Here is a 27,211-nt window from a genome sequence, read left to right on the forward strand (position 1 = left end):
ATAAGGATGGGGAAGTTGTGTATTGAATTCTCTCAATTGAAAATGGATCATCCGCGCTTCCCACCGGGCAGTCTGCTGGGGGGCAGCTGGGGCGGGCGAGCTTTTTTTCCGCCCCAGCACCTGAAGTTTTGTGGGTTTATAAATGCTGGGTCCAGGAACAGACACCCTGGTACCGGCTCTCGGTTTGCTTTTGTCTCCCCCTCCCAGACACGTTCCTCCCAAATGCCCATGCTCCAGCTATTTCAGAAGAAAACCTTTATTTTTTTTTCCACTGAGGTTAACCGAGCCTCCTCCTGTTTTGCTGTGTTCAGCACTTAAGGCCAAAGTTTACAAGAAAGGTAATTGCAGTCTTACTTTTAATTGTAATTAACTATGAGTAAAGAATCAAAATAATCCAGCTACTCTTTTGCTGAACCAGAGCATTATATATAATGTGACAAAGAAAATGGCTTGCCCTTCAGCCATTAATTTTAGCAGCTTTGTTATTCCTAAATTACACAAACCTCTGGTGTCAGAGGGGAAGGAATATGAATCAGCTCAGATATTTCTTTGGAATACGTGGCCCGTAGTTGTGTCAGAATGTGCAATGCTTTTGAAGCACTTCAGACTATGATAAATTAGAAACACATAATTAAGAAAATCGAGAACTCCAAATAAAGAGGTCATGAGTGAAAAATGCTGGTAATGAATTACAAGTGTCTGTGGGTTCATAAGATCCATATCTGAGCTCAGTCGTTTGAAGGGCGCCTTTGCCTTTTAGTGCAGAAGGCGTTGGAGAAGTGTGAGCGTGGCGAGGGAGCTGAGTACGGCGCTGGTTTCGGGGGTCGCGCTGCTGCAAGGAGACGTTATTTGCCTGTAAACAGTAGGAGAGATGTACGTATGTATATGTAGATGCACATTCAACGTGAGATGAAGATGGGAAACATTTTAGCTCTTATTCCTAACCGTAGTCATTGATTATGACCCAGGATCAAATTCTGAATGTTTGCCCCTAACTGTGACAAATGCTGCTCTTTCTGAACTCTTTATTTAACTGGAATTGAACTCTTGTTTTCTTACCTGACATTTGCCTATACTGTGGTCACATTTCTTGTGTAAGTGATAGACGGCCAGTCCCAAGAGAACCGAGGAAGCATGAGGATCAATGGCACCACTGGTGACAGAGAAGGAAGTTGAACCAATTCTTGAAAATGCAGCAAAATGTCAGATATCCGTGTTTAAAACCCCTACCAAGGCAGATTTTACTTGTGCTGCTGGCAGTTACACAGCCAAAAATCCAAGCTGACATGGACCTTGGCAGCATTATTAGGGGGATCTTCATTTAAAGATGAACTATTCTTGAACAATTTCTCCACTGTATCTGACACAAACAGGCTTTTCTTCAACACCAGACGTGCACGTCGTCTTGCTCCATTTTTTTCTTGAACAAACATATGTATTGTGGCCAATGCAAGGAAAATCCCACTCGCTATTTATGTTTGAGTTCCCTGTGTCCCATTAACAATATCCCAGTGTACTCGTGGCAGTATAGCATCTTGATCCAGATCCAGCACTGTTTTCCTGGATTCCCCTTTGGACACTTAAGTGCCACAAAGCAATTGGTCTTACTTAGTGACCTTCCATCCCAGAGGCTCTATTTTTTGGGCACTGAAATGGTTTCCTGTCCCTTTTTACAATTTTGGCTGAGCAGAGAGCACCTCTTATGTGATTCTGAACTAAGAATATTTATCAGGACTAGCACCAAGGCTTGGGATGTCCAGAACTTTGTTACGCTGAAGGATTTTATCTGCTGTCCTGTGATGCTTCTACACTTATGGGAAGTCTCGTTTTGGGGATGCTACTGGCCACACGCAAAGAATTACTGTTCATACACTGCTTGAATATACTTGACACAGCATATAGTTCTTCAAAGGCAAAAGCTTTCTGTAGGGAAAGGCCCCCGCTGCTGGCAAGTTTCCTTCGAGGCTGCTCTCCTTTGTTGCAATATATAGAGGCAGAAACAAATACATTGGGGGTTGGTATGTATTTTGCTATATATGTTTGGTATATGTAGTGTGGGTGCATGCATAATAGGTTTAAATGCTGGTGAGTGGTTTGTTGAGTGATTTTCGTCAGTAATAACACGGAAAAATTACAGAATAGCAACTGTTGATCCCACGGGCAGGCTTGGAGGTGAGCGAAACCGAAGCTGTAGCACTGCCCTCTCCCTGTTCACGGGGCTGTCACAGCCTGTCCCCTCACGTCGCAGCTGTATTTGGCCTGGTGTAACGCCTTCAAAAACAAACCAGTGATTTGACTGAAGAGGTTTTGGAAAACAGCAAACCAGGAGGAGAGATGGCACTTGCACCTGAGCACAAAGTCTAACAATTGGGCACTGCCGGTTAGAATCGCCTGCGTTCTTTTTAATGTATTTTGATATGTTAGATCACTGGATAGCCTATAGCTAATGCGTAAAAAAAGTAGTGTAATGAAATGGTTTTCCTTGCTGTATCCATTCAGCCTCTGTTGACATTTGGCAGCCGAAGCCCTGAATGGAAGGCTAAGCTTTCTCGCCGGCTAGCATCGGATTCCTTGTGGTTACTTTTTGTTTTTGTGGACACAGAGATTTAGATGTCTGCAGTCCCTTGAAAACCAGCAAGATGTCTGTGAGCTGGCTGGTTTCGATTCATTCTGACACCGCGAAACATGCCCCTTCGTTTCACCTCTTTGTCAGCAGCAGAAGAGCTTGGACGCTCTGCAGAAGATTTGATGACACGGTCAAAATGTTTTCACTTGAATGCAACCCGGTGGCGACCCCACAATAAAGGCAATGGGAAGGAGCCATGCAAAGATCAGACGCTAATAAAGCCAGCAGTTAACCTCTCCAGCCTGACTTTAAGGTCCTCTCTGCCCAAGAATGTGTAACTATATTTTAGCACCTAATGCCAAGAGATCTGCAACTAAGACCTTTCTTGGTTAATGTTTCCCAGTTTCTCTCTTTCAGCTTTTCCCCCTTCTTTTCCTTTTTTTTTTTTTTTTTAATTCTTCTCCTTTTTTTTTCTTCTTTACCTGTTTTCTCCCTTCTTTTCCTTACTTTTTTTAATATTTTTTTCTTATAAAGGATGGTTAGGTGTACTCCTTTTTGATATAAATACAGTCTTTGTACCAATTTTTTAAAAATTAATGTTATGGGCTGTCATTGCATGACATTTATTTTATTGTATGTTAATGCAGATTTATTTGGGGATGGACTCTGACTGTTTTTGTTAGCTTAGCTTTGGAAAGCTGGATTTAAAAGCTACCCTCGGCTCAGTAAGTTTTCTGTCCTGTCAATGTCAGCCATTGATTTATCCAAAAAGTCATATTGTTTACAACGGAGACATTAAATCATAAAACAACTTTCATTGTATCCTGTGCTCAGATAGGCAAAAACATTTCCTAACTGTTAAACCAGCTGGTCTAATCTTTAATGACTTTGGTTCAGTGGCCAAATCTACTTCTTTGTGCTGTTATAATGCAACATTAGATTAGTTACTGTCTCTGCAATTGCTGTCAGTCAGGCTCTGTTTATGAAGGATCAGGGTATTTTTCATAAATCATTTTTTTCTTCTTTTACTGTTTAAAGGATAATAGTACTGTAGCTTTGCAATTGTTTTATGAGGCAGTAATCTTGTTCCGATGAGGATAAACCATGAGGCCAAAGGCAGCGCTTATCTCCGGAGAAGCCAGTTATTGCTGAGGAAATCACTCCCAAACACAAATTATCACCATCACAGCACAGGTTTCACCCCTTGGAAATACCAGCGACAAGATTTGGCGTCAAAAATAGTCCATCAAGTTGGGCCCGTTGAACCAAAATGCAATATTTGTGGGATTCCTTTGCAATTAGTTCAGAGGCTTCTGAAAGAGGTTTGCTTGATGGAAGGCCAGCATCCCCCGAGCCCACGGAGCCGCGCACGTGCCCGTGGCATGGGAGAGCCGGCTGGGCTCATGGAGCCACTGCAGCCTTCGGCTCGGCAAAGCCGCGTCATGCCCATGCCAACGAGAATGACCCGTTCTCAGAAATCCAGACGGAGAATTTCTGCTTCGCTCTTAGCTCCTTCACTGTGTCTCTAATTCAGGCTGTGAGAGAAGGGTTTTTCCAGCTGTGCTCCAAGGCTGACACAGTGCTGTACCCGGAGCATCAGCACCTTGGCAGCTCATTGCCTTTAGCTATACATTAAAAACATTTTTAGGCCTTTCTGCATTTAAAAGCAACCAGAGGAAAGCAGCTCGCAGCAGCGATGGTGGCACTGAGTCCATGTATTGCAAAAGGTGAGTGGTCCCGGGCGCGCTTCCCGCGGCGCACACGCTGGCTTGGAAGTAACGTAGCACCCAACCGGCAAACTGCTAAACGTCCTGCATTGATGCACTCTGTCCTTAAGAGGTTTATTCAATTAACAGTTTAAACTTTCATTATATTTTGCCATTTGGTGAAGAGGATTCTTATGCATTTAATAGTTTTATGCATTTACCCATTAGTCCTTTAAGTGGGCTTGCTTGGACGAGCTCTGCCATTTTCCAAGTGGCGGGGCGGGGGCATGGGGAGCTGGGGTGGGCAGAGCAGACAGTGATACATGACACGTGTCACGGCCGTTTGTATCTCCCTGACCTCCTCAATCCATCTCTCTGAAGGTTGCTGCGCATTAATCCTGCAGCAGCTGCTGGTGCAACCGCTTCTAGGTACTGGGGCAGGTAGCCAAGGGTTCAGGTAGCCACCTTGCACGCCAAGCTGTAGAAGAGCCCAGATTGGCAGTATATTTTCATCAAAACAGAAACTTAGAAGAAAATGACATATGTTCTTTAACCTAAGGACTGCTGATCAGTTTAAATACTTTAAATTAATCCAGCTTCATTTGTTAAAACTAGCATCATCTGCTTAATGACTGAGGGTACACTGCTTTATACATAAAACAGGCACCGCAACAAATCTTGCAAATCTTACCCTAATGCGTTGTGCAAGATTGTCTAAAAATCATTGTACAGCAATATTAATATGGTGCGTTAACCTTTAGCCGTATTCCTTTTTAAATTCCTACTACACTGCAGGTATCTCTGGCCCTGCTCCACCGGCACAGAAAGCTGGGCAGGTCGAGGGGCTGCTGCCTCCCGTGCAGCGAGCCGGGGTGGGGACAGCCCGCACCTCTGCTTCATCTGCAGGTGACGTCCATGCTGGATGGGCAGGTTCCTACCGCTATCGGAGGCTTCTGTAAGTTGGTTTTCCCAATCTGTTTGCCTTCTGATGGTGACCCAGACTGAAATGTTTGCTGCCTTAGGAAGGAGTTTTTTAAAAGTAAAATAAAGCAATGGCTATGTAATTACAAAAACGTTTAGAAATGCAGTAATAAATTGGATAGTTATTTCTCGTGGAAACTCCGTGGAGCAGTAACTCCCACTGGAGGCAGTTATTTCAGACCCCGGAGAAGGACAGAACCACGGCTCATTTTATTTCCGGCACTTTGTAGTGAAATAATCAGCATATCACATCGTGAACATAATTACTGCAAGGTCTCAGACCTTTGAACAGTTCTGTCCTCTCACAAACAACCCTTAAATCTACAGCCACCGGAGGAAAGGCGTTCCTGGTGCAGTGCCCTTCCAAATCGCTTCCATTTGGGTTTAATAGAGCTGGAGGCTATTCCCTTTGGGACTGTTGCCACCCTTTATTTGCCATTTGTCTCCAGTAGTGAGGCTGAAGGCAGAGAGAAGAAACAAATTTGCTAAAACCTGCTGATCATTTTTTATGCTATGTGCAGGCGGTGGCTGGTGACTCTTGTCCCAGGTTTATAGGTGCTCTTCATTTATAAATTCTCCGGTAAGGTCAGTGTCAGCAGGGATGTCGGAGAGTGTTCAGCTGCCTTAAGAAATAAGGAAAAATCTAGAAAAAAATCACCTGGGTAGAAGATTTCTGCATGTTCTCGTTGCTTCTAGTGCTTTCTCCTAGTAGTAATTGGTATAATTATTATACCTGTGTTAAATTGAGCAGATTTAATTGACATAATTTATGGGAACATGAGTATTTGACTCGAATGCAGTTGATCTGCTGTGTAAGAAGCAGCCAGCTGATGGGGAAGGAGACATTAAGTCAGTGATTTTGTATCGACAGGCTTGAAAGGATCTACTGGATCATTTAGTTTCAGAAATAAACCCAGCTGCGCCGCACCCTGCCTGCTCGGAGCGCACAGGCGTCCCTTTCAGACCTGGCGAGGCGGTGACGCAAGGCACGACGCTTTATTTGAGATGCAGTCCCTCAGAAAGATGTGGCTCTGCAGCTCGTGGTGGGGAATCGCGCAGAAACGCTGGGTGCCAGTTGCCTGTTGGCCTGGTGGCTTTGTTTTATTTCGTTTGCGGGGCTGCGCGCCGTAAGGAATGGTGCATGGAAACCCTTGGAGTGCTATGGTAGCGGAGCAGACAGCTGCTTGCCTGGTTTTTCTTGGGGTTTTCTGATTTTTTTCTTGTTTTTTTCTTGTTTTTTCTATTGCTCTTCCTTACGCTGCCATCAGTTCCCAACCTGTTGGCTCGAGCACTGTGCTCTGGCAGGTGGAGCTTCCCCGGCCGTGCCCCGTGCCCTGACCACGGCAGCTGCGAGATGAGCACCGTCAGGGTGTGCAGGGATGCTTGGCCACCACCGGGCTCCTGCCGACCTTGGGCCAGCCCAGCAGCTCGCCCCAGCCATGCCGCGCTCCCCAGCGAGCAGCAGCCCGCTCTCACTGCTCTGCAGCAGGCTCCTCCGCTGCGGATGTATTATTTCCAGCCAAATATGACCACCTGCAAGTTTGTGCTGGTGTTAGCATTTTCATCTCCCATTATTCAAATCCAGCTGGCTTTCCTTTGAAGTGAGTTCCCTCATGTTAAATGTTAACTGTAATTTCTCTTGGCCAAAGCAGCAGATAGCGCATTCTTTCCTGTCTGTGTGATAATGGCCACAAGTGTGCTGGCTGCCTTCGGCCCGACCCGTCACTGCAGCTCCTTTCTCTCCTCCAGAAGGAATGTCAATGCTCAGCTCTGCTGCGGGGAGCGGGTTTGTCCTGCAAAAAGCTCTGGGCTGAGCCTAGCCCCGAGGATTGTCTCTACACGTTGGCTATCTGGTGTGTCCACACCGCTCTTCCAAGACTGGCATATGCTTAGGGTAGAGAAAAATGACCAAAAAATCACATTTAGGGGTAAATTCTGAACAACCCCAGAGTTCAGGGTTTTTTTCAGGTCCAGGCAGACTAATGTTTTGCTTTTTCCAGCTGTACTAGCATTTTTCTAAACTTATTTCAGTGCTTATCCTTGCATTAAGCACAATAGCAATGGAGGGGGAGACTTGTGACCATTTGAACTTGAAATCCCCAGAGAGCATTTTATTCTAATAAAACAGCAAAATATTGGATACATGACACCCCTTACATCAAACTCTATCATATTAAGGAAACCTTAGAACTCTGGTCTGCAGTCTGGCCTGATGCATTACAATTCATCTGGGATCAGTATAAGAAATAATTACATCTATTTATTTATTCCACTGTCAGAATGTTGACACTAGTTTTTCATATTGTCTCTGTCATGAAGAATCATAATTAAATAACATGTCAAATGTATTGATCATACATTTATAAATTTGTTTGATATATCATAGAGGCCTTTTGTTATTAGGAGGTATCGCAAGATTGAAGTTTGCCAAGCCATCTACTTCATTCTACATAGGACTTTTTCCTCCTAATTAACCACAAAATTCTGATGGCTTGTCATTCCGATACTGCACAAAGTAAGCTCTTCCTTTTTACTTCAGGTTCAGTATACCGTTTCCCTTTGACCAAAATCCGCCTGGATACATACAATCATATTAGGCTACGAAATGTCATACTTCTGTTGTATTTTTTTCCATTTTTCTGTCCTAATTCTTCTACTTAAGAGGCACTGTCTTATCACAAAGAAGATCAGCTAGAGCTGGCCTTCAGTTTTCCTGCTCTTTCTGCACAAAACAGAGAGCAGGAGCCTTGACCACCGTCGTTTCTTCTCCCTCTCCATAGCTGCGTGGACCCGACCCAGATACACGAGCAGATGCTGGTCGGTGCCAGTGGCCGTGAATACATGAACGTCTGCTGCAGCTCCAGCTCCCCAGCACGCTCGCACCTTTGGGAAAAACAAATTTTTAGGAAGTTGACAGGGACAAGAAAAATCAGTAACTTACACCTCTAAGTAGTACTGGTCCTTCTAGAGCAAATATAATTGCAAAGAATTATGTTCCCTGTGCATCCTACATGCTACTTCAAAGGATAAAAAGATGACAACAAATGCCTATTTATTTACCCTTTTTCATGTGTTTTCTCCTGTTTTCTGTAAGAACATAAGCTAGGAAGGTTTTACTCAGATTTGGTGGCAGAACACATGCATTAAGATTAAGTTTCTTTTTAAAATTTGCATTCTTTGCTTGGTATCTTTCCTAAATGGGGCAAGAGGGTTTCCTAGTATGTCTTAGCATTAAAATCTAAAGTAACAGACCTTCATTCTAATGAGCTTTGTAAATCTGACCTAAAAAGTGTCGCCTGGAGTCTTTGAAATGAGTTTCCTACAACTTCCTCTGATCTGATTGTGTGTTTTAGGGGAGGTTAAATGGGTTAAGATTCTTAGCTGTCCTAAAGCCATTGGAGTGATTCCTTATTAATCTTTTTCACCCCCTAAGACATCATCTACAGATCTAGGCGGATTTAGTACATAAGATAACGTAGTCAGCCCTGCCATAACTATCCACGCAGCTTCTGAAAGGACAAAAGGGTGACAAAAATATGCAGAAATCCTTCCAAAGGTTCATGTTAACAATACTTTCTAGTCTTTCCCTTGCCCATATTCAGCTCTTACTTGTTGCATAAGACAAGTTTTATCATCATAGGATAATATCTCTGTAACTTGTGATCGAAATTACAAAGAAGTTTCTTGTCCTCCTTGTCCTATGGCAAAACTTGTGAGCATAAGACAGGGTCGTCAGTTATCCGATAACCACGAGCTGCTTGTTCCTGCAGTATGGGTGCTCGGCAGCCGTGCCAGTGGTGGCTCCCTGCCTGCTCCCAAACAGCCTTTCCGATGAGTCTCCTCTTGGCCACCCTCTTGGTAAAGCTGCTGAGTCTGGGCAGAGGGGCTGTGCTGATGGGCAAACTTCCCAGAGCTTTAGTTCAGGGAGAGACATCCCCTTTCCAGCAGGGAAATGGTGAGACACTGGCACAGGTTTCCCAGAGGGGTGGTGGGTGCCCATCCCTGGAAACATCCAAGGCCAGGCTGGATGGGGCTCTGAGCAGCCTGCTCCAGCTGAAGGTGTCCCTGCTCGCTGCCGGGGGGTCGGACTAGATGGCCTGTAAAGGGCCCTTCAAACCCAAACCACTCTGTGGTTCTATTCTTTGATTCTAAATAGCAACAAAAACTAAAAAATCCAGAGACAGATGCATTTGTCTGAGTGATTGATGCTTCTGCCTCAGGCATCCTTCAACAGAACAGGATGGTTCAGGGCTTTGCTTCTGGTGGGAAGGTCATACAGTGGCATTGCCAGGCTTTTACCATAAAGATGCTTTTTTTGGAAGGAAAAGAAAAAAACTAGTTATCCTTTGACATTGACTGTATATTTTACATGATGCCTCTTTACCCTGTTCAAGTGCTGTATCTGTGTGGTAGCAACGGCGTTTCCAGTTCCACCCTCTTCTGCTGGAGCTGGTTTGCTCAGAATCCTGTGCTGTGCAATAAAACGGTAGCAAGGTCTGTGGCCGGAGGGTTTTTGTATGGCTGTCCAGGGCATAACAGCATTTGGGAACCCTAGGTGTTAGACAAATAACAGCAATATAATTTCAGGGATCGGCTGCCATTTAATCAACGTCAGGAGATTGTCAATTCCTTCCATGATTTATGGTTGTGAAAATACAGAATGATTTGTAAAATAACAAAAAGCTTTCTCCCCCTCCCCGAATGTGGTATTTTGAAAACATAGCAAACTGAAATGTGAAACTATTTTGGAAGAATTTTCTCAGGATTTTGAAGTGCTTGCCTTAGCATGGAGCTCCCTGTTGACGTAAGTGTTTCTTAGTCCTTCGCAGGTGCTACCGTAGCCTCACGGAGCTCTCCGGAACCCATTACAGTCCTTTGACCTCAAAAAAAGAAGAACACTTAAAAGAGTGAGTGGCTTCTTCAAAGCTGGAGCACCCTGATAAGTAACCTAAGTGTATGGTTTTCCATGTGTTTTAACGCTTTCTGAAATGTAAGAGCCCAGCCCCACCAACACTGGGGGGCTGGTGGTCCCCACAGTCGCCACCTTGCCGGCGTAATCGCTCCAGCCTTGCTCCGATAATATACTTAAGCGTATGCTTAACTTCTTTCATGCGATGGAAAGCTTTTAAGCACAGTTCTTAAATCTCAGTGGCTCTAAATCAAGCATATCTTTTAAAGTGCTCTTCTCAGCCGGCCGAACGTCTGGTGACAAATCTTTCAAGGCAAGGGTGCAAAGAACTGAATTTAAATAAAACATCGCGTACCTAAGGCAGGTGGTCCTGCCAGCGGGCGTGCGAGCCGGTGGGGAGGTGGGATTCTGCGGGACCCCTCCAAGCGCATCTGCAAACTCACCTGGGGCCCAGGCTGTGCCGTTCGGACTTGCTGTGCTGGTTTGCCTGTCTCAAAAATGAGACTCACGATTTTATATTCTTCCTGTGGTGCAGATATCATAGGTCTTCATATTTATAAAATGGATTCAGGGTCACCAGGTCATCAGCAACTTGTAAGTGCATGTGCTTATGGTTAGCTGCCTGCGTTATTGTGTCTGGGAGATACAGCAGCAGCAGCAGCACTTCTCAAAGGAGATAGAGCTGCCGCTCTTCCTCTTGAACAATATTCAAAACAGAAATTATTAAATTGCATGTGTATTTGAAGACCTCTCTTGTGGTTTTTCAATCTGTATTTGTTAGACCTCTTGATGGCAGAAGATGAAAAAGCTCACCCTTTTCCAGCAGCTGTGAAGCAAAACTGATGACTGGAGTTGCGCTCTGCCCAGTAAAGGCGCCCAGCTTCCATAATTCCCCTTCTGGTGCTTTTGACACCAGCATGCCAGGGATTTTTGTCTGCATGGAGACCAGCTTTGGAGTCTGCAGAGATGTTTCAGGCAGAATCTGGGAGAGCTCAGGAATGTGTGCTTTATTAAAAAAAAAAAAAAAAAAAAACCAAAAAAAAACGCTGGAGGCAGTTTAGGTATTTAGCCCCTGAAGCATTTTTTGTATCTCTTAATTACTTGTAATCTGACTTTTCTTTCTAATTGAGGCTCCCAGCATCTGTCTAGCTACCAATACTCTTAACTACTAATTTACATTGCAGTTGGCACCTGACCTTACATGACACATGTAAGACTCTTAGACAGATAATCCTGGCTGCTTCTTGAGACTTATGTCGCCATGGAGGGGTCAGTGGTGTGAGACAGCACAGCTTGAGGTGCGAAGTGCCGCGGCGGCTCACACACTTTACCTAGCTGAGTCTGGGAATCCCTTAACAGGCTGATCCGGGCTTTTACACAGCCAGTCCTCCTGCTTTTGTCCTGGGCAGGCATTTTTCTGCCTGTCACTTACAGGCCTTAAAGCAGCATGTCTGTGTTGGTTAATTTGCAGACATCAGTAGGCACATTTCACACTGAATTCCACCCTGTGGGGCCGTGTCTAATTGGACAAATTTGAGCAGCAGGCAGAAAAGCCACCGCAGCATGGAGCAGTGATATATGGGCACAGGCAAAGGGTTGCACTTTTAAAGACACAGCTCCTCCGCTCGCCTGCCCGCGCCCGCCAGGCTCCCACGTTTGATGCAGGACTGCCCAGCAAGCGAGGTTTAACGTCCCACGGCATCACCTTGCTGCTATGAGATTTTCCGGAGCCAGCACGTCTCTCTCTGCACATTCATCCTGCTAACAAAGCACGCTCTGAAGGAGCAGGACAGCGTTTGCAACTTTGCAGCGGGGCACAGGAGCGTTTAGTGCAGCCTGAACCCCTGACAGTAAGGCTTGTTCAGCTTTAACCTGCACAGCTGCGATCCACATTAGATTTTCTTTCAGAGAATTTCCTGCAATATTGCAGCAGGCAAGGTGAAGCAGGGAGGCTCTGTTATTAGCAAAAAGAAAGGAAGAAAAAAAAAAAAGAATTTCAGAACCTTGGCAATAAAAGCGAGTTGAAGGTTGTTTCTGGTCATAGATGTTTCTTTCCCATTTTATGTTGCTTAAGCATAATAAATGTCAGATGGCTGGAGTAGCATGTTTTATTAAAATAAGTGAATTTGGAGTTCATGAAAGAGTGCTGCATTGATAGCGTTGCGCACAGGAAGGCTCTGTGCAAGGAGCAGGTAGGGGGGTCCCGTCTGCCTTTCACCCACGTTTGCAGGGACCATTTTCAGGATGGAGAAACAGCTGAAATCCTACTTCCACGTAGTTGCTCTGGTTGTGGTGTCTCTGCTGAGGCTGCAAACAAAAGTGCCATCTAATGACAACTGCAAAAAGCCGTTTGGAATGCAAAATCGAAGAATTTTATGTGGTTTAGTTGGTTTTTGGTTGGTTGGTATTTTTGATGCTTTTATTAAGTGGATTGAGACTCTTAACTCTGTTTCCATGAAGTGCAGAAGGGCCACCAGAAGGTGATGATTTCCATTGCCGTTTCTCTGTGGCTCTGGTGGCGTGGTACAGCTCAGCAAAATGGGCTCTGTGAGAAATCCAGCTCCCAAGTGTCTTGTCTTGAAGTTCTTCAGACTAATTTACAAAATATCAGCTCCACACACCCCCCGTATAATTCTTAGACTGTGTTCGTACCAGTACAAGCGTTTGTATTAGTGACATTTTGATCTGTTACAGGTTCACTGTTTGGGTTTTGTTATTTTAAATGTCTCTGAGAAACTGATTCTGATTTTTCACAGGTAATGGTAGTTCTGGAAAGGATGTTATTCAGCACAAAAGCAAAGTGTTGAAACAGCTTCCTAAAGGATGGCTTCGGTGACAAGTGTTTACGTTTTGCATCAGTCAGACCATCGTATCGTGGGTCTGAACTTGGACCAAAAGATATCTGCCTGATCCGTGAGAGTGCAGAGAGCTCACTGGGTGCAGCAAGCTGCTTCAGAAAGAAAGGAGAGAAAAAAGCAGTGACTTGGGGGCGTTGGAAGAGCCTGGCCAGAGTTTTACGCTAATACTATAATGTATCGATGCTCAGGGGTATGAAGAAGTATGGCGCTCCTCAGCTTTTTGTGGAAATGGAGCAATCCACAGGGCTGCTGCAGCAGCACAGAGTCGAGCAGCGTCTCCAAGGGAGGCTTCTTGGCTCTGCAGCCACCTCTTGCTGCCCCAAAACGCCAAATTATGTGGATGTCACGAAAAGGTCTCTGCCGAATGGCATAGAAGTGATGGCTTCACCTGACAGAAACAGTAATTACTGTTTTTTCTCTGTGATTGATGTCTGTTTATATTTAACATAGGCACTAGATGAAAATGGAAGTCTTTGGTTAATCAGATAGGAGTTTAGAAACCAAAATGGTGTCATTCATGTGGATATGGTAGAATTTCCTCCTCTCCTTGCGACCTGTTCTTTCAATCCTGTAGCTTAGATCTGAGGGTTTGCTTTACTTAACTTTTTCCAAATTGAAATAAAAAGCAGCTTACTTTAACATATATCATGGGAGCACTGTGGATTTTTCTCCCTCTGGGCTACTCAAAACAAGCCCTAGGCCCAGCACTACTGAAAACTTGTGCGACGCTGAAAGTGCAAGATTTAATGCCTTGTAACTTTAATCTGTCTCCATAATAAATTATTTATGCAGAATGTGTCAAACACGCATATGTTGCAGAGCAGTAAAACTTGCCGCCGTGGTGGGCTGAAGGCAGGGGGGTCGTGCTGCTGCCCACCGATGCCCTGGCCGGGTGGCAGAGACACCAGCTGCGATTCAGGATCTCCGCTCTGGTCGTGTTCTTGCTTTTCCTAGGGGAACAGTGCTGCTTCCCATCACAGCTGGTGGGAGTCTTCCAGTGGAAGCCCGCTCACTCCCTTAGAAACACCCCAACACCTATAAACACCGGAATGTCTTTAAAAATACGTGAAGCGTTAGACCAACAGCTACCGGGGTATGAACAAGAAGGTTGGAAAAAACGAGGCTAATAAATATTCAGGGGCTGGTTTGTACATTGATGGGGAAAGGCTGGTGAGCAGGCAGGGAGGGAGTCCTGCCTCCATCGCCTGCTTACTCTGCTGTCCTGCAGGAGCCACAGGACGGCTTCTGCCCTCTCCAGCTCGTGTTTCTCCGGCTGTGAACGGGGGGTATGTCTCACGTACCCGGTGGGGTGTGTGAGGAGGTGCCAGGCTCGCGCAGCCCCCAGCCCCAGCCGCTCCCCACCAGCAGCCTGCACCCTGCACGTCCGCCCGCGGGAGCACGAGTGGCTGGCGCAGAGACTTGTAAATACCAATCGCTGCTGAAGTGCCAAAATTATAATTAAAACGGTTTTCTCTTTTGGCTTTTGTCTACATACTTTCCTAATATTGTCATTTGGCAAAGCCAGGGTGTCTCTCACAATGTAATTGCCACAGAACATTTCCTTGAAAGAGCAGCAACACCCCGCCTCCTCCTAACACTTGCATGTGGAAAACACCAACTGTTTTATAGGCATTAGTGAATTATGCTTTTCAGTGCGAGGAGGTACGAACTGTCTGTGCAGCTGAGACAGCTGTAAACCAGCTTCTGGGATGAAGTGACCTGCCCGAGGCTTCACTTCAGATGCTGTAGCAGAGGCAGGAGCTGCGGTTGTGCCTCTTCCAGAGGGAAAACGTAGAGACTTTTGCAAGATAGTCTCTGTGTGCATGTGTTATTTTTCTTCTCTTCCTCCTCTGCAGGGTCTGTAGGTAGGAAGGGACCTGTCCCACCCCAGGGCAGCGATGCCGTGGGCTGCCTTCCCACGGGACCACGGCTGCCCTTACTGCAGCCTCCCCGCCGGGTTTGCGGTGGAAAGCCGGCACGCAGAGATGCCGGGCCTGCGCCTCTCACGCCGCTGCTGGCAGTTGGCAAGCATGTAGGTTTGTAAAAAGCCGAAGGGCTCTCCTGGCACCCTTTTAAAGCGTGCCGGGTAATCCCCTTACGTAGTCACCAGCGTTTCCCTGCCAGAGCATCACCACCTGCGCGGCGGCCGGCTGAGAAGTGCAGGTGCCTGGCAGGGACTGGGTGGCAAGGAGCACCGTCGGGTTCGGTTTGTAAAAGAGCAGTTGTGGTAGTAGTAGAGTTAGTAAATAAACAGAACAGATCTTGAAAATCAGTTGCAGAGCGTACTTTCTATTTTTGGGCAAAACTTCGGAGATCTGGAAATTTTCCAACTGTTTGGAAATTAAGCCTTAAATGAAAACGATAGCTTTGGAGGGAGGTGTTTATTTTTGGGTTTTAATCTCTAGTACCAAGAAAATTAATCTTCTAGACAGGGGTTACATTTGAGGGAAGAACAGCGCACAGGCAATTAGGACTTTTTGCCCCCTTCAGACTGATGGAGTGAAGTTTGGGGTAATACGGGCTCAGGCCCTCAGCTGGCCTAAATTAGCACAGCTCCATCCAGGCTCCAGCTGTAGGCACATATTACTGCTCCATTGCAGCAGATCTCATTTATGACATGTTTTTAAAGCAGATCTGTGAAATGATCCAGCTTTAAAAAAATAACACTAATAAGGGTGTAGTTACATGAGCATCTTATCCCGCAGCAAAGCCCATTTAAGAGGCTCCCAGCCCTTCCCTGACCCTGCCTTCTCCTTCCAACCCCACAGTTCATTTCCCCTCAGCTCTGCTGCTGAAATTTTTTGGGTTTTGTGGGTTCGGGGGTGTTTTTTTCTGCCTTTCTTGCATTGTTTCAGTGATTGAGTAGAGGTGTTTCCTTAACGCACGTACGAGTTGAACAGAGCACACGTGGTGTGCTGTAGCAGAGCGACAGCGAGGAAGGACAAGTGAGCAGCAAGCAGGGACACCTTCAGCTGGAGCAGGCTGCTCAGAGCCCCGTCCAGCCTGGCCTTGGACATTTCCACGGATGGGCACCCACCACCTCCCATGGGCAGCCTGTGATGTTGGCTGAGGCTTTGGCTCCTGGAGTTAGCAAGGCATGTAGCACAGTTGCAATCAGTTCCTGGCCCTCTGCTGAACTGGGGAAGTAACTATTAGGTTATTAACCAAATTGCACTGATGTTTTTTTGTTCCTAACAGCGGCTTGGTTTCACCAGAGCAGCATTGGAATAGAGGACAAAGTCGAGATTTCAAGGAATCTCAGAATAGTTTACCAGGAAATTCAGCCTGCTGGGATTCTGCGCTACATAGCAATGAGACCAAATGCTTTCCTAACCTATTTACTTTAAATGTATCTTGAATATTAGTAATGATGGAGTAAACAGATCTTTAAGCGCATGATGCCTGCTGAATGTCTGACACGGTATTTAATGAGTGCAGGAAGGTTTTTTCTCCAACTGCCTTTGGTCTGTGGAATGTGTTTTCTCCTTGTTTTGGCTGGACGGATCTTGTGGCTGATCTATTTAAAAATAATTAAGTGAACAGTTGCAGAAACAACGTGGTATCTTTGACCTGCACGTGGTACAGATTAGGTGGAAACACCGAGCTTCCCTTCATATGTGGTGTGGTTATCAGTGCCCTCCAAACAATGCATGCCGATAGCATTCCACATCCTTTCGAAAGGAGCTGAAAAACACGGTGACATGTAACGAAACCTCCCCGGGGCTGCAGTTTGGTGTTGGGTGGGGAAGCGGCCGGGACTTGGAGGTTTGCTGTGGCTGCTCGGGTGATACGGGGAGCTCCTATCCCTTGGCACTTGTGGGGTGAGTCCCCCCTCTGCGGCACACGGTGCTGGCAACAGTGCCCCAGCATGGGTTTGCTTGTCTGCTGCTTTCTGGGAGCAAGATGTATTACTTGCTCCTCTTTATTCCTTTATACATTACACAGAATGGAAACAAAAATCAGATCTAAACACAGAGTCCATCAATCATTACTAATCTAGAAGACAGACCATGATAGTAAATCTGCCTTTTTCTTCTTTCGGGTCTTTACACGCAGCAGTACCACACGCTGTAGTAATGCAAGAGGAAGTAAGTGCTCGCATGCATGCCAGAGTGTAAAACCAATGTCTGTACATTGGTCATGCCTTGGCTGGTGTAGCTGTCTGCTGTCCCCCTGCATGCGGCTGGGAGCTGGCTGACCCTCGCTCAGGATCCCAGGGCGGTTGCTCAAATGCTGTGGATGCAACCAAAGGGACTGTGGGACAAAGCGTAGCAATTCTTGTTCAGCTGAGTCAGCAATAAAGTGCTTAACCACCCACCCAGGTGGAGACGATGCCCAGAATAGACCCCTAAGTACAGATTGGGGCTCGTGGCTTTGCCATTTGAATTTCTTCTAGTAGTAATTTTTGTAGCAGTGCCAATGACATGGTGGTGGTGAGAGGTGCTTGTTTACCTTTGGTGGTTATTAGTGTCGTGTCTTTTTTGATGAACTTTGTGTGTACGACAGCTGTTCGCTGCAACCCGGAGGAGTTACATGATTTGAGAATTTGTGGTAAAGACACTCTAACACAAGGGATTTGAGCTCATGACATTAAGCTGGGCATGCCCAGGTTATTGCAGCACCATTTGCTGGCTTTCCTTCTTCCTCTAATTCTGTTGATACCAGTTTTATGATCATAGAATTGGTATTAGAACATTAGCAAATGCAAATGTGTAGCCACGTTCTCATCATTTAGCTTGATTTTAATCCTTTGGATAAAGTACTTCGTTTTTATCAAGTCACAGACGTGGAAGTGACAAGCCTGTTTATAACTATCAGTGATGCAGAGCAGCAGCTCCAAAAAAGCCATGGGATTCTGGAATAGGCACTGAGAAACTTTTCCATAAATGCCAGGAATAACATTATATTTGAATATTTAACCCTTACCCAGGCAATTTGGGGACTGGAAACCATATGTGCTTTTCATAAAGGGAGCCAAGATGACCCTACATAAAGATAAATATAACTACATAAAAGCATTCAGGAAGGATGGTGTTGTGGTTAAGAGCTGGGCAAGGGCTGGGGAGCTCGGAAGGTCTAATCCCAGCTCAGCCACAGGCTTCTTGGGTGATCCTGGGCATGTAACTTCATCTCATCGTGTTTCAGTTTTTCCATTTGTGAATGAGAGATAATAATCCTGCCCCACAGCCATGCCCGGAGGATAAATGCACGGCTGCTTGGGAGGTGTGGGCTTGGAGATGGTGCGGGTGACCACCAGGATGAGTCTCAGCCCAGTGCCGTGCTGAGGGTATGTGCTGCACTGCTATTGGCAGTGTTCGCAGTTTTACCTTTCCTTCTCTCGAGACTGGTGGAATTAGCTGCTGCCTTAATTAGATGGCATGTCAGACCAGGGTAGCACACCTGAAGCATCGCCTGGGAAGTCACATCATTGGCAAATGCTCCTTGTTCGAATATAATTTAAATTCAAAAACGGGGAGGGGGGGGGGAGGGGGGGAAATGAGAAAAGGGAAAGCTGCTGTAGATGAGACCATCTGGTTTTGTTTGAGCGCTACCTAAGTAACTTGTGTTTATTGGTTATAGACTGGTGTTTTCTTTATACGGTCTCTGGCCAGGTAGCTGTTGTGCTCGTGACTTGGCATCCACTTCTGCCCATTGTGAGTCTTGCTCAGGAGGTATAAATCTGTCTTCTCAGGGTCTTTGGGAAGGTGGCCTATTTTAAAGTAACCATCGAGACAGAGCTTTTCTGAATTGGTCACTGAGAAGTTCTTCTTGCAGTCTGTGGCTCCCACGGGGATATCATTGCAGCAACATGGGAGCCAAGGTGATGGAGCTGATGGCACACGGGAGAGGCAGCCCCTACAGCTGTTGGCCTGAGGAGGAATCGTGTTCCTCAGGCGTGATAACGTCCCTGCTGAGATGCCATCCCTGGTAAGATGCTGTCCCTGCTAAGGTGCCATCCCTGCTGAGGTGCCGCCCCTGATAAGATGCCATCCCTGCTAAGGTGCTGTCCCTGCTGGGGCAAGTAGGCGGCAGCCTGCCGGAGGCCGGCCGGCCGGGGCTGGTGCACAGGCTGGGCTGTGTAAGGTGCGGGGGAGCGTAATCGCCCGTTGTTTGGAAGGAAGAGTTTTGATGTAATTATACCCTTCAGCCATTGCCACACTTTCCTCTCTTTCATCTTCAGGCAGGTCCACACATTCAGATGTGAAGCTGGAAATGAAACACATCTGGATATCCAAAAATGACAACAGCCTTTTATTTGCTATTTTTGGTATACAACAAAAGCTTTGTATCTTGCTAATTGAACATATGGGCTCTCAGTTGCTTTTTTTCCCCCTGCTAAACTCCAGTTTTCCATGTGTCATCATACGATTCCAACATTTGATCTGTCGAGTCCATCTTGGCCATGTGTTTGTTGTAATCTGCTACACATGTAGGCTTGTTTTCGTGTGCGTCCTGACCTCCAGTGAGAGCTGCAGTTGTTTCCATCATGGATAGTGTTGAGGACTTACACATCCTTTTTATCAGTGTATTTGGCCACCGGCAGCTCCTCACAGCGCGGATCAGGGATCCTGCCAAGCCTCTGAAAGCTGGGTGTTTAGGGGAGCCATATCTGTTTGTATTGTGATACCAGATGCTGGCTTTTTTCAGTGGAACAGAAGTAGAAAGGAAAACTGCCCCAAAATAGAAAATGCCCACAGAAGTAAAACACAGCGTCTCGCCGAGAGAAGCTGAGGGTCAGCATTAGCTGGTTCGAGTTGGAGCATAAGGAAGGGATGGAGGTGGGTGGCTGGGCGGTGGGCACTGGGCAGACCGGTGCATGCTGGGGGGTCGGTGGCGCAGCGCTCGTGTGTGCAGAAGGCAGCACAATCCTTGGAGTCTGCAGAGAACGGGCTGCTGGACAAGAAGAGAAAAGGAGTAGGGGGCTGAGCCCTTCAAAGCAGGCTGTGCCATAAATCCCCACTGGGATCTTGGCCCCACTGCACGGACGTTCGTGAGACTCGACTCATTATGAATACAGGACCTCTTGATTAGCATGAAAGATTCGTCATCAGAATTATTTTGTGCCTGTGGGGGATCCACTTACTGATTTCCAACTACAGCTCTAAATTGTTCCCATGCTTCATCATGGTTTGATTAGCTCAAATCTTAAGAGTAACTGTTTGAGGCACTTACCATAACTACAAAACAGGTGACAGCGATCAAACCCCAGGGCACGGAGCGGGGGCTGCTGGTGCTTTGGGGTACGGCAGCGGCAGGCAGCCCCCTTACGGGCTCCTGAGTGCTGGAAAGCTCTGTCATCTGCACACTTTCCAAGTGCTGAGCCCTGCTGCATGTCATTTCCCAGGATAAATGACTAATTAATGAGGAAAAAAAAAAATGGGAGGTGGGGGGTAACTGCATTTAATTGCCCACGCACACATGCATGCATGGCCCCAGCCTGTGCATCCACGTCATGTTACAGCTGTGCTAATAGTCACCTTTCCTGCAGTAAATATTGGGCCAATTTCATCACATTTGGTTTATGTTTATCAACACAGCACTTAAGCAATGGGGTTTTAGTTGCAATAAGGGAAAGAGTCCATTTCTGTCTAGCCCTGAGGTGAGGGAGTGAGAAGCCATATGCGGCGTGGCCGGGCTGGAGGCTCTCCTCCTCTCCCCATGTCGCAACACACCCGCCCAACTGCAGCAAAAATCAAATATTTGTACTCGAAGACAGAGCTGAGGCAATTTCCACCAGGAGTATGCCGTCTCTCACCGGTTGAAAAATATTATACATGCATCGAACTATTACTCTGCTCAGTTCTTGACATACACTGCCAAGCAATTTTGTCTTGGACTCCCTTTTTCTTTTTAGCCAAGAGTGTAACGTTAAACAAATCCGCAACTGCACTCAGGGACTTCCTAATCAACTGAAGAATGAACTCCAAAGCAGAAGTTGTATTTAACAAAACGAACTTACAATTATTATTCATAAATGCATATGTTATGGCTGCAGTTGTTTCACTTCTTTCTTTTACAACCCTGTAAATTGTATACAGAACATAAAGGCTTGACTTCTTAAATAAATGTTTTGCAGCCGCCATAAATTATCTTTCTTGCATTCATAATGAAAAAAAAATCACTGTTTGATGTTTTATATCCTCTTCCCTAAAATGTAAAATATGGTAGTTGGAGCCAGATTTTATCTCATTTGAAAATAAAAGAAGGTTCATTTCCTACTAATTTTTTTCAGTCTTAGGTTTGGCGTTCCCATGAAATGTTGCCCGATCTGCAAAGCAGCATTACAATAAACTCTGCTTTATCTACGGGTTCGCGTTCGCTTCGTACCAGTGTTAATAGCCGTCATCACAAAAATGAGTTATGAGCATAACCTGCAATTATTTATTTTTTTTCATCCCTAATGTTGGTTATATTTCATCTCTCTATGCACCCCAAAGCCCTGGCTGAGGACCGGCTTGTTGAACTCTCTGCGCCAGCCCTGCGAGGACCCTGCCCCACAGTGCTGTCCTGGAAGCAGGCCTCGCTAAACTCCCAGCTCACTGGTTTGCAAAGCAAACTTCAGCCTTGTACTATTTACCTTGGCAAGTGCCCGACCAGATTGATGATCTGTAAAGTGGATTTGTTATTTGGCTGTTTGCTTTGGCAGTTCTTGAAAGCAGTTTGCTGATTGCAGTCCCAGATGTCATTGCATACATTACTGTTCACTATAAGTTTCTTTTAAAGTTTTAATTTCAGCCACAAATGCTATTAAGCTTTTTGCACCTTTCTGTCTTTAACTCGTGGATATGAAGTATCAAGAGCAGGCAGCCTTGATTTCCTTAAATTTTCCTCTGATTATCTGTGTTGGCCTCCTCCAGGTATCTGTGCAGTGCCGGCAGCCAGGAGGAGAGATGCTGCTGGCTTTCCCCCCGGTTCGGTGCTGTGCCCGTCCGTGCCACAGGCACATGCAAGTTGGGCACGTGCAGAGTTTTCTAATTGTAGATAACCTGGAAAATTGACGTAGTGGTTTTATAAATTCTTGGGTTTAGCAGGACCAAATACTTGAGTCAGTAGAGTCGAGAACATCGGGAGTAAAGGTAACTCCAGTCGCCCCGTGCATCTTCAGAGGTGGCTTTTCTGGGTTATATCCATCTCCTCTAACTTTGGTCTTGGTTTTTAAAGGCTCTCAAAGCCCAGTAAGCAATTTGGCAAATCAGTAGGCTCAAAATCAGTTTGTTCCTAGTGTCGGGTAATCCCGAGTTTGGCTCTGGTGCTGGCAGTGCCTCCGTGCTCTGCTGCCGCCTGCTCCGCTTCCAGCCCTGGCTGCACCACCATTGGGATTAGGGAAATAGTAGGATGCTGTATTTCCGTGGTGCCTCAAAGGACATTTGCCCTTCTAAAGTCTAATAAAAAGCTCAGCTGGGTGTTTGCTGGTCACCCCCTGCAAGGGCGGCAGGGCTGCCTTGGGAGCAGAGCGGGTGCCTGGCGCGCTCCGGCGTGGCCACATGGTTGCTGGTCCTGGGTCTGAGCACTGAAACCATCCTTCGTGGGCAGGAGCTTTTTTTTTTTTTTTTTTTTTCAGTGAGGGTACTTTCAGCTTTGAAATATTTTAAGTTGAAGAAGTTAATTCACTTTAAGTAAGTTTACTTTTCAAGGGGAGGATGTCATTGTAGTATTTTTGGCCACTGCTTGAAAATTCCTCTAACCCTTTACTATAATAAGCAAATTGAGCAGATTAAAGACACATTACACTGCCAAATGGTTTTTCTACCCAGGGTGACATATATTTTTTCTGTGGAAAAGGTTGTGGGGGTTTTTGTGAGCTGCTATGCTTTTTTTAGCACTTCCTGTTTTATTGTGTTTGAAGTGTCTTTGTGGTGACCTGTTGGGGTAAGATTCTTCCATATGGAAGTATTTCTTCAACTTTTAATCATTTTGTTTAAAAAAAAAAAAAAGATTTTAAATCCGATTTGCAGATGTCTCTGGTTTTGTTTGCTGAGAGCTAGTCCAACTCACTACAGTGTGGCAGAAATGTGAGTTGTGATTGTTTATACACAACGTGAAGATGACATCCACGTATTTGCACTCTTAATTTTGATACCTTCTTTAAAAAATTCATAGAAAAGCATTTGCTTGTATTAATGTATTATTCTCTTCAGAAAATCATATTTCTTTAAAGATTTGGGGTGAAGCCCTGCCTTTACTGAGTACCTTGGCAAACTCCTGTTGGTTTTGGTGGAACTGGGATTTCAGCAGTAGCCCTCGACTCTGTTGCAGGCATCTCTGAAGTCAAGTGATATCAGGAGAACAAGTGGTTTTGTCCTGTGCCTATTCCTGGAAAAAATCTTGCTAGGATTTTACATAGGGTCAAAAAAAGTTACAAGTTTATTTTTAAGTCTACGAGACAAAATTCTTCATTAATGTACAACAGAATGCATTTTCCCCACACTCATATTGGACTCACTGGGTCGTAACTGAGACCAGAATTTGGACCACTGCGTTTGCATTATAGCTGCATCCTGTTTCCTATTAGTTTTGACACCAACATCTGAATTTCAGATTTTTTCTTGTTTAGGTTTAACTGTTCAATCGGTACATACAACAGACATCTCGGGACCTCTCTGTAGTTGTCTGGCTTGCACGGGGCGCAAGGGTAAAACTTGGCATCTGCGCTGACAGCGCTGGAGCAGCCCCTGCGCTGGAGTTGGTAGAGCACAGTGTGCCATTACCCAGGCAGCTGGGCTGTCCATCAGGCATCTCCAGACCTTCCCTCTGCATCATATCCGTAAGAAAACTGGCTTCGACAGTATTTTTGAGCCCACATGTGAATACCACATGTTGAGGTCTCATGTCTGCAGTTTCACTCCTAATTTAAGTGTAGATGTAAGTACTGGGTATCGTATAAGGTCTTTGGCTCTCTGCAATTCACCACAAGCATCTAATTACCACTTCCTTTGTCTTGGACCTGTTACTTATATGAGAAGGGTAGGTGGACTCAGTCGTTACAAGTCTGTTGGATTATTATGTTCCTGAAGCTGTCATCCTGTCAAAGGTCCGGCAGAAATTTGCACCACGGGCTCTTGCTAGTTTATTAGGGGTAAAATCCCTTCCCGTGCCGAAGGCTAGCCCAAGGTCTGCACACCGCTTAAGTCTTACTAAGCCCTGAAAATGGGTCTTAAATGGTATATTGGCCTTGCGCCTGCTCTCAGCACGGAGGTGAATTGCATTCTTCATGAACAGTAGGATTTCCAGCTCAGCTTGTGCTGTTCGTCTTCGCTGCCGTGAGCGTTAGGATGGGTTCTCTAAACCTGCCTAAAACTTTTGATGCTACAGCCTGCAGAAGCCGAGCCTCATGGCCTTTCTGATCTAACAATAGGGTGGTTTGAAAAATGGCAGCTTTTTGATGTAGATGGGCACAGCACTCATCTGGTTTGGATTTTCGAGGTGTTCCAAAGTCATATTGTTAGCTCCAGGGGGTCTTATGTGAGCAGTGATACACGCTGACTTGCTACCGAGACCTCAGAGCACTCCTAGATACTTATTTTTGGAAAACTGAAGTCAAGTAGCTGTATTGTCTCTTGCCTATTACACAGGTGGAGAAATTAAGGTATAAAATGGACAAATGACTTTACTAGGCAGATCAGAGTGCTATTAATGGGATTCAGCCATGAAGCCGGAGAGTTGGTTTACTATCTCCGTTCGCTCTGGTTTCCACAGTGTTCAGAGTGTGTGGGAAGCGACCGCAGACAGGAAATCCTTGCAGCCTTATTTGCATCTACCCAAAGGTGGTCATACTGATGTAACCTCTTTAGGTGATGCTTTCCTTGGTCCCACCTGACGAACTAACATGAGATATGGGTGTGGATTTGGGACTGACTTTCAAAGTTGACATGGAAAAGATGGAATTACGTACTGGAAGGTCTTTATCGTCCCCAGGTCTCCTTTCCGCTGTGCCCTGGCAGGGCTCCAGGGGCTCTGGGGAAAAGGTGCCTTCAGCTCAGTGGCAACTCTCCAGTTTAAATATTTCACCAAAACACCTCCAACATATCCAGCTTCCTCAGTAGTTTCCAGACGGTGTCCAACTAGATGAAAATTAGCCAGTGTCTTAGTTTGTAGAGCTACAAAGGTCAAATGTCTGGGAGAAACAAGGTGCTAAGATGCTAATTCTCTCCCTTGAAATGAGAAGGCAGTTCTCTGCTTGATTAAGCAGAAAATGCAGGTGGTCTTAAACATCTGTATTTTTGCCTCCTGTTTTGAATGCAATTAAACAAAATCTGCTGTTATTGCAGGGAGGAGAACCAGCTTCCCATGCAGTCCCAAATCCTGTCCTAAGATCAGTTACGAGGCACACAGCTTGGGGAGGGAGCCCCTGCACAGGCTGCAAGTGTGCTAGCAGGGGTGCTGGGCTGGTCCCTGCCCCATCTGTCCCCAACGCGGGACACAGAGGAAGCTCATCCTCGACTTCTGTTCTCACACTGCACCTCCTACACTTCTCCTCTCGGAATCTTGTTTTCCACTTTTTGGAGATTTGTGAAACATATGCTTTGGAGGCTTCCCAGGTTTTTTCACAGCAAGAGAATTGCTCTCCGCATTGTAAAAAACCTCACGAAAAAGTACGCTCCTTCTTTATAATGGACTTGCCTGGCACAACTCAACAATCCCCATTTCTCATTGCTTTGCAGCGTACTTTTATAGGGTATAAAAATGGTGTTATGATCCATGTTCCGAAACCTTGCCTCTGCTAGCAAGAACATCAATAAACATGGCTTGATAGACACCAGAGCTGCCCCACCGTTTCCCTCGGTGCTTTGAACGTGCCCTAACATACCTTTTGAATCTGTTCTCCCTATATGAAACTACTCGTGCCTCTGTTGACCTTTTAATGTATCAAAGGTAATACTGGTGTGCTTGGGAACAGTTACTTCTCCCAGGATAGGTTTCCAGTCTGGTCGCTTACTGTACTTGGAAATCTTTTCTTCATTTCATCTCATGTCCCGCTTTTTTCTCTTTCCTTGATTTAAATTAATCTGCAGATGGGGAGGTCAGTGTACCTGGAGCTGGCAAAAGATTTTACTTCATTTCTCCCCCTTTCCTTTTTCTTCTCTCTCTGTAAAATTGTTATTGTTAGTTCTTCGGTTCATAACTGAGATGATGGGTTGATGTTTGAGCAGTTAGGCGCTCTGTTCCAGGAAATTCTGTCTTTCTTCCAAGGCTTCCAGCGCAGAGGCTCCTTTCACCTTGATCTTTCAGCAGAGCACTAAAACATTTGGCAAGTTTTTTGTCACATATTTTGCTGCTGTCCAGGGTTTTTGAGAGATTCCCCTTGGACAGCTTCCACCTTTGAGCTTGCCCGCTGGAGGAAATACTTCACTTGCATTTACACAGCCACATCATCAGACCTGGTGCATCCCTCTCATATCTTTGTTAGCCAGTACCTGACCCGCTTGCTCACCTGCTTGGGTTTGCTTTCCTCTGGTTTTAAAGCAAGTTTTTCCTCCCGATGCCTTGTGCCAAGTGTCCTTGTTAATGGCTTTGTGCTGATGGGACACAGGGACACAGGGCGGGAGGGTGGTCGCTGCGCTGGGCTCACAGGTCATCACTCTGCTGGCAGAAGGGAGGCTGTCTGAAAGCGACCCCCTCTGCAAAACATCCACCGTTTCACTCATCATTTTATACTGGAAAAGGTGGAGGATCAGCTTCTACCTGAGTTACGGGATTCTCCCTAATAATCGGATTTCTTTTCCATATTAAATTCCCCAGAAACTTGTGATTAGCCCCACTTCTGAGAGTTCACAGCAGCTTAATTCTACTGTAAAACTGTCAGCAGTGATTTTCTTTTTTTAAGATGGATTTTGTTTCTGGTACAGAACTACTTCTTGCTAAATTCCTTTTCAAGCAAACACACTTGTCATTTTGCAGCCATTAAAGACAATAAACTCCATCTTTGGATTTTTACATGCTGAACTTAGTTTGTAATGATAGATTCTTGTTTATAATGCATTGAAGATTTTTGCTAGCTTTCTGGCATAAAAATTGGAGTCTTCTCTTTTGATTCGTGCTTATTAGTAGCAGGTTTATCCTTTCAAATGTATACGAGCTATGATTTAAGTGGAATATTTCTTGTCCACGAGAATGGTAGTCTGCAGAATCCATCTTGCCTTGGCAAGCAACGTGGTTATGATCATTAAGCTATTCATATGGACTAAAGCTA

General features: G+C 45.6%; 1 protein-coding gene across 8 annotated transcripts in view; it reads left to right on the forward strand.

Moving 5' to 3' along the window:
• BCAS3 (BCAS3 microtubule associated cell migration factor) overlaps positions 1 to 27,211 on the forward strand; it is a 370,196-nt gene that overhangs the window by 307,328 nt on the left and 35,657 nt on the right. The window contains exon 23 of one of the 8 annotated variants that reach the window (XM_056357273.1): positions 10,073 to 10,179. The exons of the other annotated variants lie outside the window; for them this stretch is intronic. Within the exon in view, the coding sequence (XP_056213248.1) occupies positions 10,073 to 10,164 (92 nt within the window). The 3' untranslated portion in view covers positions 10,165 to 10,179. Of the gene's footprint in view, positions 1 to 10,072; positions 10,180 to 27,211 lie in introns of those variants that run through there. 8 annotated transcript variants of the gene reach the window in all.

This window comes from Falco biarmicus, chromosome 1 (genome assembly GCF_023638135.1).
Source record: "Falco biarmicus isolate bFalBia1 chromosome 1, bFalBia1.pri, whole genome shotgun sequence".
NCBI classification, from domain to species: domain Eukaryota; kingdom Metazoa; phylum Chordata; class Aves; order Falconiformes; family Falconidae; genus Falco; species Falco biarmicus.